Consider the following 18,018-nt stretch of genomic DNA (forward strand, 5'->3'; position numbering starts at 1 on the left):
TAATTCATATACAGACATTTTTATATTACAACTGCTCTGCAGTATAATTATATATAATAAAATTTGTAAAATTACTAAATCTTTTAATATCTGGTTTCTTCATATTTTTGCAAGTCATTCATGTATAAAATGGACAACAATAACAATAATTACAGATGACAACATTGTCATTCTAATACAGGGCATTTTTATAATACAATCACCTTTCATTACTTATTTACATACTTTAGATACTCTAAATTAATACATTATTCTCTCTATGACATTCAATTCAATGAAATCTTTATATTCTCAAAAAGAATTAGAAGTAAGGCTTTTCAGAGGTTTGCTCTACAATCCAGAGTTTCGCCTTACACCTCACACTAGACCCATCAGAGTGGGATGTGTCAGGCTACCCACTGACATTGACGTGTATGTCGACATCTGAAAAACCTTACATCTATTTTTTTATATGCCCTATTGGTGTGAAAAATATAATTTTCTCATTGGGAACTTAAAATTTCCATTATTTACACTGACAGCCAATTAAATTAGAATTGAATTAGAATTTTCATTATTTTATATTGTCAGCCAATTAAACTGGCTGTGATTTAATACTAAACATGGCTGTATTTTAGGTTCTAACCATATAAAACAAAACATAGACAAGGCAATCAAGGCTCAAAACATTAATATTCTTGTCAGTTTTAAGTTAACTGGTTGGGGATAATTTAGGAAGGTATGAATTTAATTCCAAGTTTATAAAATATCTTCTCACATACAAGGAAATACATCAAGTATCTTTAAAAAATTACGTAAATAACAACTTCATGAAGGAACTGTTGCTCTAACACACATTTCCAACCCTGTCTCTGCACTGGGTATGCTACAAAATAAGACTGAAGTAGGACCGGCACACCCATAGAACCTCACTCTCCGTCTTTTTCTTGGCACACATGACAAAGCATTAAGTGTTAACTGCAGATTGACACCTCAGAATTTGTCACACCTTGAGGTAAATGAAATGGCGTATGGCTTTTAGTGCTGGGGTGTGTCCAAGGACTTTGGCTTGCCAAGTACAGGTCTTTTGAGTTGACTCCCGTAGGCGACCTGCGCGTTGTGATGAGGATGAAATAATGAAGACGACACATACAACCAGTCCCTGTGCCAGGGAATTACCCAATTATGGTTACAATTCCTGACCCTGCCGAGAATGAACCCCAGACCCCTGTGACCAAAGGCCAGTACATTAACCATTTAGCCATGGAGCCTTGAGGTAGTTTTGCAGTTCTTTCTTTTAGGACAGAATGCACATTTCATCCTGTCCCTGGTTTGAACTGGCTGAGGAGCTGTTCATTCTTGTTCAAGTCTGAGGCACTTCTGTATGCTGATCCATAATTCAGGATGAATGCCATGCAATCATATGGGGCTTTGTAAGCTCTGTATCAAGGGTACACCTTCTCCGGCTACTTAAACTGCGCACCTTCTCTACGGCCATGTGGACATGAACGTTTAAAAACTTTCTTCTTCGATGGTGATATGGCTTTGCCATCTATTTTCTAATGATATCTGGTGGACCAAAAACAAACTAATTGCTGAAGAAAGTTTGTTTTGGGTAGTTGGTAAACCTTTTTGTCTGAGGACTGTTTTTTTAATGTACCAAATTTGTCAACACTTCACCTGGTGCCTCCTCTATTGTAATCTGCCTATCACATTCTTGTAACTATGTTCTCTAGCCAATCAAACCTGGGGGTGTGTATGGAAATTCAGCCTATCAGAATATTGTATTTTATTTCAATTTAGTCTGGAACACTTCCCTACAGAACTATTTAAGGAGAGCACTAGAGGGCCGTCTTGTCTGAAATGCTCCAGTTCTTGAGAGTGCGACTTGATGGAGGCCAGAAAGGGCTAGGGGACAGGCCGCGGCTGGCTTGAAGAAGATCCAGCGCTACAAGGTAATGGTAGAATTTACCTAAACATGGCATCGTACCTGCAGGTAGTTTGAGGGGAAGGTTTCAGCAGTTTTCTTAATATCTAACATGTAATTTTTGTTGAAATGTAGGACTTTCTGTGCAGTCTTCAGACTCTATTTCTATTCCCCACTGGGGAAATATTTAATGTACGGGAGCATGAGTGGTGATCCTCAGTTTTCTCCCCTTCAACTTTGGAACTGGATGACTAAGTTTTCAAACTCTAAATTTTGGACATCTTGTCTCAGCTCCTAAATTTTCCCCCTTTTATCACCCCTTTTTAGTATGGAATTAGCCTTGGTATCACTGGGCCTTAAGCCCACTTAGGTTCGCGTCTCTTCCAGAATGTTCTTTAAAGAGTGCTGGTGTTTTGCCTCCTTGCCTTTTGTTAATGGCAAATTATGCCCCTGTTTATTCTTCATAGTTCTTAGGGTAACACTGTCTATGTTTCGGTTCCCTTTGAAAAGAGTACTTAAACTAATTGTGGAACCTTGTAATAGATAAGCCCGCCATAGGGCAACCGCGTATGAACACTTTGAAGTGGAATCGCCCTCAGGGTTGCCAAGTGTAAAAAGCAAGTGATTGCCTAATTGAGGCTAGCCTCTTGTACCTTGGAGCTGAGATTCCTATAAATTGTACCTGCTCAGAGCAACTACGTTCTTTAATAAGGTTGTAGCTGTCAGGAGCAATTACGCTCTTTTGTATGTAAGTTACGACTGCGAGTTTCTCCCAATTTATTTGTACTGTACCTGATTTAGGACTTCTAAGTCCAGTGCATTGTTGGAGCTGACGAGCTCGTTGTTAATATTTCAACTGTTCCTTGTTATATCACTGAATTTCTTTTTCTGAATATTAAGAAAGGAAAGAAACAAAATTTCCAAATTTGTTACAGTAAAAGTTGCTCTAAGTAATCCCCTGTCCAGCCATTCAACTCAGGTGCTTCCTATTCCTCTGAGAGCCACATAATCTCCTTAACAAGCTCCACTGCCGAACATTTCAGGAACTTCCTTAGGGTCACTTGTTCTGCAGTGTTGCACCTAAATGACCTGGGCATTAAAGTCATCAATGTAAGGCATAGTGCAGAAGATACAGAGAGGTCATCTGTAGCACATTTTGGCAACAACAGTACAGTAAAACCTTGTTAATTAACCGCGGCTAACTCGAAATTCTGAAATGCCAAACCCTGAAAATGAAAAAATATTCTAAGATCATTTAATGCATGCAATCACCTTGATTCACAGTTAAACCCCTCAAATGCTGTGGAAAAAACATATTCCAAAATGTACCAACAAGGTGCATTTATTGAAATAATGCTCTTGGATAACACCATACAATGTCAAACGTAACCTCACACCTGGAAAAATAAAACACGATTCAAAGACAAAGAGTACTCTACTGTATATGCACTACGCAATTTAAGCAAATAGGTTATAACCCATTTGATTTAAGTACAGTATTAAGCACTTGCACAGGGGACTCAAAAGACTGTTCAAATTGGAAACACATGACACCAACAAAACAAACTTTATAAACACAGACCTACAACCTGTTTTCCAGTCAGTGACCGGGTCAGGGATGGAATGAATGAAGCCCCCCATCCTGCGGCGAGGATAGGAATTGTGCTGGCTGCCGAGGCCTGTCGCACTCCTCTGGGGCAACGATTTAATGACTGAGATGAAATGAAATTGGAGAGTGTTGCTGGAACGAAAAATGACAGGGAAAACCGGAGTACCCGGAGAAAAACCTGTCCCACCTCCGCTTTGTCCAGCACAAATCTCACATGGAGGGATCGGGATTTGAACCATGGAATCCAGTGGTGAGAGGCCGACGTGCTGCCGCCTGAACCACGGAGGCTTAAAAACCCAGACATATATTCAACACAAATACCATGAATAATAAATAACTTTGTACAGTATCTAAAAATTCGCAAATGTTTAATGATCCAGTAGGGGTTTTTTTTTTTTTTTTGCCACGAATTTGGCTTATTGCCTTTAAAGAAAGAATGTATGAGAGGTTCCTTCCTTCCTTTTTTTTAACACTAGCTACAAAGTGCTCCATATGGGCAATAGCTTTAATTGTAGCGTAGTCAGCATCACTTGCACTTATCACAGAATCCAACATGGCTAGAGTGGCATGAACATAATTTTTTGACAGAATAGTTGCCACCTGCACCATATCTTTGTCGTTTTCATCGGATGTAGCTGCATCTCCCTCTGGCGTCACATGATCACAGCTGATCAACATGGCGGGATCCCGCTCTTCTGAAGTAGTCTCTGCATGGTCTATGGCGATGAATTCATAGGAAGTTATACCGAGATCGGACTTTTGCCATAAATCCTCCCATTTGTCTTCATTGTCGTCTTCTCCTTCTTCTACTTTATTTAATGAGCCAAAACCACACTTGATGAAGCAGTTCTTGATTGTCGATGAAGGAACAGCATCCCAGGCAACTGTTACACTCTGCATTGCATCAGTAACATTCCACTTGCGTATTTCTCCCGCCGGAATATTTCTAGCAGCTTCACGAAGAAAGTAACGCACCAGTCACTTTCTGTAGGCATGTTTCACAGGTGAAATTATACCTTGATCTAGGGGCTGTTGGCCAGCAGAAAAAGAAGACGCATATGTTTTAAAATTAAATTTTCGTGTGCAGCGCACTGTCCAACAACAGAAGTGTATTTCTGTCCTGGCATGCCATTTTGCGCTCAAGGCATACCAGCCACTCCTAAAATATTTTGCCTGACACCCAGGAATTTTTACACAACTTGTATTTGCATTGAAAGTGCCTAATGCCCTTAAAACATCGTGGCTTCTCGAACTTGCCTTTGACGAGGGGAGGAAGTCTCCCGCTTCCGTCCGCATTGCAACACAAGACTATGACCGTATCTTTGTAAGATTTCCCGTCATGTCACTTCTCTCCTTTAAAACCGTAAGTCCATTTGGGCTCGGCATTAAAAATCAATGCAGTCGCATCGGCAATGAAGATACTGTTCAGTGCATACGAATTGATTATGTGAGCCACGCTTTCTCGCCAACTGTCTGCATCACTAGTGTTCACTGATTCTGCTTCTCCGCACACTGCCTGCGACATGATATTGTTCCGTTCCTTAAAACGCTGAAGCCACCCGTTTGAACACTGAAACTCAAGCCTGATCTTTAGTGCCAGTTCATTCGCCTTCCCCTTAATAATCTCGCTATCAACAGGGATATTGTTCGCCCAAACATGCCGAAACCACACAATCAACTGTGCTTCCAAATCAGAGTGTTTAGCTCCTCGAATGCGCATTCGCTTTGCTGTATTTACACCCTGCATTTCTTCAGCTTCTATGCTCTCATGATTTTTTAAAAACGTTGAAAGCGTGGACATAGGAATTCCAAAGTCTTTAGCTATTTCAGTTTTCAGTTTTCTGTCCTTTGTCGACTTCCCTTATAATCTTCATTTTTTTGCACAGTGTCTTGGAAGAATACTGACGTTGGTCATCTTGCAACACAAAAAACTAAACTAAAATACAGTAACAATAAACTAAAAAACATTATTAATTAACTTAAATATAATAACTTTGCAGTTTATAACGGCACACTAAAACTTCCGAGTAAAATGAGTAACTACAAGAATACCAAAGAACTATGATTTCACTAGAACATGGCAACTCTGGTACGCTGTAGACACACCAAAGTCAAACTTCGGAAAGATACCCCTGCATGTTCCAGAAGACGTCCTATCATGATGCAGAGAATTTTAATTCAAATTACGCCGTAACATATTATTTTTCACAAACTGAAGGACAATTTTGAATTAAAAGTCTGAATTTCAATACTGGGACCAACGTTGTTCTTCGAATTATGAATTATCCTTATTTCGAATTAAACAATTTAAATAACATGCGAAACGAGTTTCCAGGAATGACAGATTCTTCCAATCAGGAGGCATTTTGAATTAACCGACTTCAAATTATCAACGTTCTACTGTATACAGCGATTTCATCTCATCCACCCTATTCTAGAAAGTACTGTTATCTATCCCTATGGACTGAGGACCGGGAATATTTCTAATAACGGAACTACCGCAGCAGCGATTCCACAAACACAAACACACTGCTGCAAACTGTTGGCTGCATATTCAACTACTTAGTTTATCCTGTGTAACCCTGTTGCTTTATGGCTTCCACATGCGATCATAGTAAGCACTCCCAAGGAAATGACTTTGTTTCTGGAGGTGGTTTTCAAATTTCAATAGCGGTGAAAGTAATGTGGGAGATGTAGAAGATCACGACGAAGTGCCATGCGATTGAGAGACAAGTGGTCATGAAATTGATGTGCCTTTAGCATGTTCTGATGGTGAGTTTGTCCAAACAGTACACGATTTCCAGAAGCCAAATCCAGGTGTGTTGAACATTTACTCCAGAATCATCAGAACTAGAGAATTTAGAAATTGTGTAACTATAAAATTAAAAAAAAAAATTTTTTTCTAGTTGCTTTATGTCGCACCAACACAAATAGGTCTTATGGCGACGATGGGATAGGGAAGGACTAGGAGTGGGAAGGAAGCGGCCGTGGCCTTAATTAAGGTAGAGCCCCAGCATTTGGGAAACCACGAAAAACCATTTTCAGGGCTGCCGAGAGCGGAGTTCGAACCTACTATCTCCTGATTACTGGACACTGGCTGCACTTAAGCGATTGCAGCTATCGAGCTCGGTAACAATAACATTTAAACAAATGGTGCATATGAAAATTAGAGAACAGGAGTTAAGTGAATGAAAAAAAAAAAAAAAAAAAAACACCACCACCGGGGGGAGGGGGGGTGCACAGCTTCATCTGAGAATCCAGCGAGAAAACAGATTTCTAACATCTGTCATGTTTTAAATGCATTATATCAACACAGAAAAACCTCATTAAGACGTTTCTGCAGCAGACAAGGAAAGAGAATGTGTTAGATGAGAAAATGTACTATTGAATATATGAATAAAAACTATCCAACAGGGATATGGAAACACTAGATACGATTTTTTCCGACACTAGGGTTTTTACTTTGTGTGAAAACGGTATCATCATTTCTAAAGATGAGAGGAAAGTATTAAAAGGTGTGAAAAACACGAGAGAACAAATATGAAAACCTCTTTTGCTGGGGCTTATAAAATAAGGTGTGGAAAAACACCAAACAAGAAATATGAAAACATATGCAGCGTGGCCAATGAAAATATCCAAGTATTATTGCAGATCACACTCTTTCTAAAACAAATGCTGGTAGTAGAAGCCTTTTATTTCGGAGCAGTGGGTTATTAAACACTATTTTTTCTGGCCACACTCTTACACAATGAATTGGAGGTTACACACGACCATATGCGACCAGGAGGAATCACATGGCATGACTTTGACCTCCATTTTGAAAAACTTCAACCAAGTCGAATGATCGAGTCGAAACCCAAATGTACGAGTTCAAGGTTCACGACCTCTGTGCCCTTAAAGATATGGATGCCAGCCCACTTTTCTGACAGATTTTTAATTTTGTCTTCATTAGCAAGGAATTTCATGACTTTTTCCATATCCATAACTAGGCTATCACAAGACAAATATGCACCACGCTAGTCAATTTCATACTGGGCGAGTTGGCCGTTTGGTTAGGAGCGCACAGCTATGAGCTCGCATCCGGGAGATAGTGGGTTCGAACCCCACTGTCGGCAGCCCTGAAAATGGTTTTCCGTGGTTTCCCATTTTCCCACCAGGCAAATGCTGGGGCTGTACCTTAATTAAGGCCACGGCCACTTCCTTCACATTCTTAGGCCTTTCCTCTCCCATCGTCGCCATAAGACCTCTCTGTGTCGGTGCAACGTAAAGCAACTAGCAAAAACAAAAAAAACAAAAAGAAGTCAATTTCACACGATTATGTTCCTAATCCAGATATAGGCTACCGTATCACGTGACAAAACTTCACTGTACCGCTCAACACAAAATAAATTTCTAACTTCTGAATGGAATGCGAAATATAACAACAAATAAACTCACTGTGTTATTCAGCAATCTTGCTGCTAACCGGCAAGCAAAACTGAACATTCCTGAAGCTGACATCTTGCCCCCCCCCGAATATGAACTTATGCTGTGAAATTCAGGAATTTAAGGCCTTTTTCTGTAATCGTGCAACTGTGGCGACAGATCTTACTCAAGCTGGAAATCATGTTTGTTTTACAAGGGATGTCAAGTAACATTTTCAGTGCTACGAAAAATGTGATCGTACTAAGCAGTAATAGTGAAAATTCGTGGCGTGATAAGTGACGTATTTCTATATAGATTTAATACAATGAGAATCAGGACTTTGAACTTACAACATGCTAAGCGAGAAAACGTGTTAATGAGGAACTCACTAACGAGGTTTCACGGTACCTCTAATTCTGGGAGTAACTCAAAGTTCACTACATTGTCACTCTCTTCCAATAACTCCCTGATAGAATAGTCTTTACCCATGGTTGAAATTTACTTTTCACAACAAAATGTAAAAATAAATCACTAAATAGAATACCAAAGAGAATGAAAACGTTTGTTGTGCCATTGGTCGACGCGTGAGCATGGGGCTCAATTTTCATGTCACTGTAGATATAATGGTGTCACAGTTCAAACTGAAGGCAATGCCGTACATTATTGTTGTGTCCGTCCCGTTGCTAAAATTATTTTAGGAAGCTAAAGGTATACCCAAAGTGCGCACTTAATATGTTCGTAAAGGAGGAGGAAATGAAATTGGGACCGAGCATGGCACTCAGACGTGGATCGACAGCGGGTTAAAAGTGGTTACATTTCAACTACACCACGGTAGCTTTTGTCAGCACGAAATGACATAAGCCTGTGAGTGCCCACGCTTTTACAACAACCTTCTCTCTTGGATTTGTGTTACTACAGTGTTCAAACTTCTATCGTCTGGCAGCAAGTCACTGTTGCCAACTCTGCTAATCTTTCCACTTTCCTCTTGAAGCAGTCATGTTTTATTATCTCCACAGTTTCTCGGTAGAGATGAGAATGATATTGGTGATTTAGTTACCGGAACCATGGTTTTCTCAAATTACAGTTCATTTTAAAGGAAAATCTGCGGTGGCAGCTTCCACAGTTTTGACCACCGCATAATTCTACACCTAAGGATGTCTGTGCAACTGTTGTGGTACCACCATCTCGGGCTCAGAGAGAACTTTCTAACAGTACCTCGCGTGACGGGTCGACATTGATATTTAGAAAGTGAAAGGGAAAAAAAATTCTCCATTCCTATTTTCCTCCATGTATCCATTCTGATTGACAACTTGCCTCTGTTGTGGTGCCACCTCACTTGGTTGAAGTTAGCGCGCTATACAGCAAGTTTTCGGGAATGCGACATATTTCCCAGCCAGCATGCTGACGAGACTGTGACATCAGCCGGACGGCAGTATATATAGGCGAATAGGCGGAAGAGACAGGCAGGCTGTCAGCAGCTGTCCAACGACTAAGCCTACACTGTAAGTCGGGCACGGAGGTCACGCCTCTTGAAAATGTGTCCCAACCCTGCCGGGAATTGAACCCGGGACCCCTGTGACCAAAGGCCAGCACGCTGACCATTTAGCCATGGAGTCGGATACCTTTTCCACAGGGGCTTGCTAAATAACAACAGGCTGAGTCACTTAAGTACAGCCAGTATCCAGTATTCGGGAGATAGTGGGTTCGAATCCAGCCCTGAAGATGGATTTCTGCGGTTTCCAACCTACACACTAGGTACATGCTGGGGCTGTACCTTAATTAAGGTCACGGCCTCTTTTCTTTTTTGCATTCACTTAACTGTCTGTTTATAAAATACAGTATGTCATTTTCATCAGCAACATTTGTTGAAATGTTATCGTTACACAATTTCAAAATACTTTACTTATGATGATACTGGAATAGATATTCAACACATCTGGATTCCGCTCCTGGAAATCGTGTACTGTTTGCAAAAACTCAAATTGAGAAAGAAAAAGAAAAAAACATTGTTTCCTGTTGTCACTCTTCGACCACTAATTATTTGGAAGTTAAACTCAGCCATGTGCCAGAGAATGACTTTGACCGCCATCTTGAATGCAACAACACTTCGATCATCTTGAGTCAAAACTCAAAGGTGCAAGTTTCAATATCGCCTCACAGGTGAAAGATATGGATGCCTATTCACTTCCTGAATTTTTTGTCTTCATTAGTGAGCGATTTCCATATCCATAACTGGGCTACCAGGAGACAAATATGAACCACGCTAATCAACTTCACACCATTATGTTTCTAATCTGTAGAGAGGGCTATCGCGTGACAAATATTCGCTACCCTTCACTGTAGCACTCAACACAGAATTAATTTCTAACTCCTGAATACAATGTGAAATACAAGCCCAAACTGTCTACTAGGTTATTCAGCAATGTTAGTGAACACAGCCAGCAAAACTGAATTTTCCTGGGTCTGATGGCTTACTACCGGAAGGTGTAATTTACCTTGTAAACTTCAGGAATTCAAGGCCTTTCCCTGTTTTTGCATAACTTTCTCCGACCTGCCTCCTGTGACGAGGGTTCTAATTTGTGTTGGATATCACGTTCCTTTCACAAGCAATGACATAGAACATTTTCAGGGCTAGGAAAAATGTGTTCATACTAAGCGGTAATAGCAAAAATTTGTGACGTGGTGAGATATTTTTATATAGATTTAATATAATGTGAATCACGACCTCAAATTAACGATGTGCTAAGTGAGAAAACATCTTAATGAGGAAAACAGTAACGAGGTTTCAATGCAACAACCATTGTACAGATTACCTCCCTGAACCTTCAGCAGAGGGAAAACGTTCTCCCCTATTACAATCAGTCGGAACCATCCTGTTCCTCATGAAGATTACTATAGCAGCCTTTCATCTTGCGAACCAGATCACCCCAGAGAATACGAACTCCACAGGACGGACAGTCGCCTTCGACAGGAATCATCTCCTCTCCCTGGAGGAAGCAGCGCGCCAAGCAGATGACATGCACCAGTAGTAGACACTTGGTGTTCAGGCAGGTCATTCTCTGGCTCAAAGGTACAGCATCGTAGCACAGTGAACACATCGATAAAGTCATGTCGTTAAGGTCCGCGTCCTCTTGAGGTGCAGCCACTTTCTTGCTCTCAACTGGTCCATATGCTAGAGGCATATGTAAGGGAGGACACCGGTCTGCCTACAACAGCAGCAGGAAATCCACAACATATCAGTGTGTTTCTCATACTCACCACACTTAAAAACATTCAACATCAAACATGATGATGATGATGATGATGATGCTTGTTGTTTCAAGGGGCCTAAAAGCTAGGTCAACAGGCCCTAATGGTACGAGGTGAACAAAATGAAAATGAAAATTTCAAAATGTATCCACTGACTAGAGTCTAAAACAAATGACACTGTAAAAATGATCCTATTCACAATGCCTTAAGTACTAGGTACTATCTAAAGGGGTCCAAAATCCTGGTCACCAGCCCCTCATAATGGTACTAACCACTGGTAAAGCAGAACCATGATGTTCCTCACAGAGTGGTACTAACCACAGGTAATGTAGACTCATGGTGTTTCTCGCAATGGTATTAATCACGGGTAATGTAGACCCATGGTATGTCGCACACAATGGCACCACTCATAGGTAACACAAACCTATGGTGTTTCGCACATAAGGATACTACATTAAGAAATATGGGTAAGTGGTTCCCCCTATTCAATACTACAAGGTTGTGAAGTTATTAATACGTCACATATTTATATGATCTCATTATTGGGACCGGTTTGGGCAACTATACTTGCCATCATCAGCCTAAGAAAATTGTTACAAGGCATTCTGAATACTACACTACACGTCATTTACAATTTTTATATTCAAAAGATTGTATAATATTTATGACTTGTACTGTATCTCATAAGAATTATTCTGGTCTTTGTATTTTAACCGTCTTACTAATAAAAAGTCCTTATACAGTTGTTTAACTCTAGTTTAGTTAAATGGTGAATAAACCCTGTATAAGAGTTTTACATTTTTCTTACTAATAAACGAGGTATACGCATTGTATTACTATACAGCACGTATACACTCGTTCCAAGGCGTAGGAATCTCTTCCTGCAGTTCACTGACGTATTTCGCACGTTCACCGGCTTTATGATCGCTTCTGCTGGTTATCTACGAGCAAAACTTTCCGGAAAGTCGCACAGTAGCACGGCATATCGAAAAGGCAGTGGCAACACTAAGTAAGACAGCTGGAAATTGGCTTATATAGTACGCGAACCTTTTCTTGAGCCCTAGTTCCCATTCAGCACTATGGAGCTCAGGGCTCAAGAAAAGGTTCGCATACTATACTGATATGAACATTTCTTCAGCTTGCTTGTGTAATGAACGCCAAAAAAAGAAATGGAAAGGCTTAAGAAAAGATCAATAGCTCCTAACTGGGATAGTACGGAAAACGCAAGCAATTGTAATTGAATCGGCGAGTTGAAAAGGGTACACATTCCAAAATCCTTACTTTTCAGGAGAAAGGAAAACCTGTTTTGTAGCTAAACGAAAGGTTTGATCAAAAACGTTTCTATTAGGCATTTATACATCATATTTCTGCGTATTCAACTACAAAGTATGGAAATCATATTACGTATGGTTTTCAAGTTGTCATTTTTTATCTCGAGGAATGTGTCCCATTTTATAGGGACCGTACCGGTACTCAAATTTGAGAAAGATCTTTGTAGGGGCAGATAATGTATAATAAACTCGCAACTTCAAAAGTCTATTAAGCAGTAATACATTACACAAACATACGCCCAACCATCATTTCTTTTAAACTTAGTTATTCATTGTCATTCCATGAGACAGCTGGAAATTGATTTATATTGATATCAACATTTCTTCAGCTTGCTTGTGTAATGAACGCCAAAAAAGAAATGGAAAAGCTAAGATCAAAAGCTCCTAACTGGGGTAGTACGGAAAACGTAAGCAATTGTAATTGAATCGGCGAGTTGAAAAGGGTACACATTCCAAAATCCTTACTTTTCAGGAGAAAGGAAAACCTATTTTGTAGCTAAACGAAAGGTTTGATCAAAAAAGTTTCTATAAGGCATTTATACATCATATTTCTGCGTATTCAACTACAAAGTATGGAAATCATATTACGTATGGTTTTCAAGTTATGACATTTTTTATCTCGAGGAATGTGTCCCATTTTATAGGTACCGTACTCAAATTTGAGAAAGATCTTTGTAGGGACAAATAATGTATAATAAACTCGCAACTTCAAAAGTCTATTAAGCAGTAATACATTACACAAACATACGCCCAACCATCATTTCTTTTAAACTTAGTTATTCATTGTCATTCCATGAGACAGCTGGAAATTGATTTATATTGATATCAACATTTCTTCAGCTTGCTCGTGTAGTGAACGCCAAAAAAGAAATGGAAAAGCTAAGATCAAAAGCTCCTAACTGGGGTAGTACGGAAAACGTAAGCAATTGTAATTGAATCGGCGAGTTGAAAAGGTTACACATTCCAAAATCCTTACTTTTTAGGAGAAAGGAAAAACAGTTTTGTAGCTTAAAAGAAAGGTTTGATCAAAAAAGTTTCTATTAGGCATTTATACATCATATTTCTGGGTATTCAACTACAAGTATGGAAAACATATTACGTATGGTTTTCAAGTTATGCCATTTTTTATCTCCAGGAATATGTCCCATTTTGTAGGTACCGGTACTCAAATTTGAGCAAGATTTTTGTAGGGGCAGATAATGTGTAATAAACTCGCAATATCAAAAGTCTATTAAGCAGTAACACATTATTACACAAAAATACGCCCAACCATAATTTATTTTATAGTTATTCATTGCCATTCCGTCTCTTTAAAGTGTTTTACTTTACGAAGATGTTTAGCGTCCATAACCTCTGAACGGTGTATGTCTTCTATGTTTAAAATATCGTGAAGATCATCAACGTTATCGTCAATTCTTTCAATGTTAAATATATAAGTCGAATATTTCACCACGGTTATATTACTGTAGAGAATAAATACCACGAAAATAAACTGCTCACTCCGCTACTCGCTGCTATACAACGCTTATGCAAGGGTCCTGGTCTGTATAAGCAATCAAATGAATACCTATAACAAATGTATACACAGGAGGCTTATACACGGTTTATTAGTAACGAACTTCACATAAACGGCGTATAAACCTTGTATAAAAGTTATACACCGTTTATTAGTAAGACGGTAAGTATAGAAGTTTTATAGTGTACACCCAATACAAAATCTTATGTATGTACAACTTGTTCTTAAACTAAGTTTTTGTATTGGGTGTACGCCATAAAACTTGTATACTTATAAAATACAAAGACTAGAATAATTCTTATGAGATACAATACAAGTCATAAATATTATACAATCTTTTGAATATAAAAATAGTAAATGATGTTGTCAAATTGCTTGTAGATGTTATAAAGGTTGATTACAGCATTGAGTTTTTGTAAAAAGTTCTTCGTAAAATATATCTTAATTGGACATTAAACGCATTAAATAGGCCTTATTGAATTATAAACATTTTAAATTATATTTAACATACAGTAAAATTGGCTGATTAGAACATTAAAAGTCATTATACATGAGGGAAAATTAGATTACAGCACCAATTTTTTGATAAAACAGTTCCTCGTAGAATATATTATGTTAATGACCTGTGTAGAATGTTCGAGTTTGCTTTGATAGTATCTAGAGTATAGTGGCTAATATCTTGTGTGGATACAGTAAATTAAATTACCTTAGTATATATATGTGTCACGTAATACAGTATATTAAATTATATTAGTATATGTGTCGCATCAATCAATCAATCTCCACTGATCTGCATTCAGTGCAATCACCCACGCGGCAGGTTTCCCATCTGTTGTTTACCTAGTCTTTTCTTAAATAATTGCAAAGAATTTGGAAATTGTTTGAACATCTCCCTTGGTAAGTTATTCCAGTCCCTAACTTCTCTTCCTATAAACAAATATTTGCCCCAATTTTTTCTCTTCAATTCCAACTTCATATTGTGATTTTTCCTACCTTTGAAAACACCATTCAAAATTACTTGTCTACTAAGGTCATTCCATACTATATCTCCATTGACAGCTCGTCTCAAACTTTGCAACAATTTCTGTAACGCTAATCTTTTATCGGAAATCACCGAGAACAAATCAAGCTGCTTTTCTTTGGATATTTTCCATTTCTTGAATCAAGTAATCCTGGTGAGGACCCCATACATTGGAAGCATACTATAGTTGGGGTCTTACCAGAGACTTATATGTCCTCTCCTTTACATCCTTACTACAACCCCTAAATACCCTTCATTACTACGTTTATTTACAATCCTGTTTATGTGATTACCCAATGAAGATCTTTCCTTATATTTACACCTAGGTACTTACTGTAATTCCCACAAGGAACTTTCACCTAATCGATACAGTAATTAAAACTGAGAGGATTTTTCCTATTAATGAAACTCACAACCAGACTTTTAACCCTGTTGTCCATCTCACAACATTCTCGAGGTCTTTTTGCAGTTGTTCACAATCTAGTAACTTATTACTCTATACAGAATAACATCATCTGCATAAAACCTTATCTCCTCCAGTTCTTTACTCATATCACTTAAATACCGGTATGTGTGTATTGTATATATATAAGAAAACATAAAGGTCCAATAGTACTGTCATGAGCAATTCCCCCTTAATGATTACACGATCATAACCTACTCGCAATTCTCCAAACATGTAAAATACAAGCTTATTAATTTCATTTTGTCTGTCTAATAATGTGGTGAATTATACACAGACTTGGGATGTAATCAAATTAGCCTACATGTAACAAATATCTTTCTAGTAAATTTTAACTGTTATTTTTTATAAAATGTTTTTTACTCATAATTTACTTCTTGAAATGAGATTGTAACCATTACATTCCAGTAATCGAGCTATATCATGTGGAAGCAGAAATGGGATAAAATTTAAGTGATGGTGGTGATGAATTTTTTTCAGTTCTACTCCAGCAGAACCAGTAGCTCTCGAGTTCTTCGGAAGACATCAAATGTACATAAAATACAGATGGTCGTTCGGGATCTCTGGGGTCGAATTTTGAAGGGTAATTAGCTTATGAAAAGCCATGTCTCCACCAGCGATAATGCTCAATTGGAAAGAGAGCATTTCTAGCTATAGCCTAACAACATAATTTCCATTGAAGCACACTTTTTCGCAGAGCTAGTAGTCTATCTTATCTGACTCCTCCTGACAGGCTTTCCAGAGGCCATTAATAGTACGTGGATGTCTATTTCCTAAGGCCCTTTTTACAAGTCCAAATGCATAGAAGTCCATGGGTAACCAATCAGGTGCCCTCACCGGAATGTCAGTAAAAGGAATTGCACAGATTCCACTTTTCATCTCCATTCCCTCTACGAACAGACGAGTCGAACAAGATGTGTGGCTGGATGCTTTATCATGATGCACCCATTCCTGATTTTTCACCCTCCCATATAGCGCTGGGATATCTGTGTTGTAAATGGCAGTTAAAACCTCTCGCTGATAGTATGTAGAGTTCACCTTCACATTAACAGCGACATGGCAAATGGTTAAATTGCCATTGTAGCTGTATCCAGCGATGATCATGACACCCCTTGAAATACTTTCCTGGCATTCTTTATACATCATCATTTCCCATCTCCAGCTTTCTGGGTCGGGTTGTAAATCAAGGATCTCCATCGCTGCCTGTCTCTCCACCACTCTTCTCTTTTTTTTTAGTACATCTTCTGGTTTTCGTCCCTTCTTCTCTATGCACTCCCACACTGAATCTGTCCACCTCTTTCGGGGTCTTCCTCGTGGTCTCTTTCCTGTTAACTTCTTTGATAAAGCTTTTTTTGGCACACTCTCTTCTCCCATTCTCATCATATGCCCATAGCACTTTAGCTTTGTTGTTTCTATCCTGTATTGAAGTTTCAAGATTCATGTCCTTTTCCTTAACTCTTCATTTCTAATTCTATCCTTTTTGGTCTTGCCCTCAATACCTCTTAGGAATTTCATCTCTGCTGCCTGTATTCTACTCTCTTCTTGTTTTGTTGAAGTCCACGATCCAGCTGCATAGGTTAGTATGGATTCATAATAGGTTGAATATAGTATTTTCTTACATTTCTTCGGGACATCTTGCTTCCACAAAATACCCTTTACACTCTGGTAGAAGCTGTTTGCTTGTTGTATTCTTTTTCCAATTTCCTTGGTAATCTTTCCATCTTCTGTGATCACACTTCCCAAGTACTTGAAACTTTTAACCACTTCCAGAATTTTACCATTCAGTTTTATCTTTCCTCTTCCTTCCTTTATACAATTCTTTATACGTTTGATAAATTTCTTTTGTCTTTAGGGCAGTAGTAAATCGAATGGTGTTTCTTACAGTCACTAAGGTACATATATGATTTGTCTAATGTCACTACATTTTTCCATCTGCCCCTGCCAGATAGACCTCACACAGCTTTCTTGCATTACTGCGACGTTCCATAATGAGACGAGGCAACAGCTTGTGAATTTGGTGCTTATGCCGCTTTTATAATTGCAGGTCGTCTTAATTGTTGAAACAGACATCCCCAACTTACCTGTGATAGTCCTTCGGGGGTAGGGTTACCACCTAAGACAAGGGCCTTCACTTTCCTCACCACTTTTGGTAGAAGGCTGGTGGATGGTCGTGGATTTCCCTGCACTTTCTCCTCTGGAATTATGCCCAGTTGGCCTCTGCCTTTTTTAATTCAATACGGCACTGATCCAGTTCTTTGATATCAAGAAATCACGTTTCTTGCACATTCCTTGGATTGCAGAATAGCTATATTTAGCATCAGAATGGGCTGTTATGTAGCCCTCCCAGTAAGAGTCTGTCCATTTCGGCATCGTTGCAGCTAATGTCACGAAACTCTACACACACGTTCTCAGTATTGACGTGAATCATCACTCCCCGTTTTGACGTGCTCAAGTTGATAACAGCGCCACCAGACATCCTGAACGAACTTCTTTATCGTCGCTCCTGAGGATGTTTCCTA

General features: G+C 38.9%; 1 protein-coding gene across 1 annotated transcript in view; it reads right to left on the reverse strand.

The window, feature by feature from the left end:
- Positions 1-9,420: 9,420 nt before the first annotated feature.
- The window catches only part of slx1 (Nuclease slx1), a 37,973-nt gene continuing 29,375 nt past the window's right edge, over positions 9,421-18,018 (reverse strand). The window contains exon 4 of the mRNA XM_067146695.2: positions 9,421-11,125. Within this exon, the coding sequence (XP_067002796.2) occupies positions 10,778-11,125 (348 nt within the window). The 3' untranslated portion in view covers positions 9,421-10,777. The remainder of the gene's footprint in view (positions 11,126-18,018) is intronic.

Source organism: Anabrus simplex, chromosome 1 (assembly GCF_040414725.1).
Source record: "Anabrus simplex isolate iqAnaSimp1 chromosome 1, ASM4041472v1, whole genome shotgun sequence".
NCBI classification, from domain to species: Eukaryota; Metazoa; Arthropoda; class Insecta; order Orthoptera; family Tettigoniidae; genus Anabrus; species Anabrus simplex.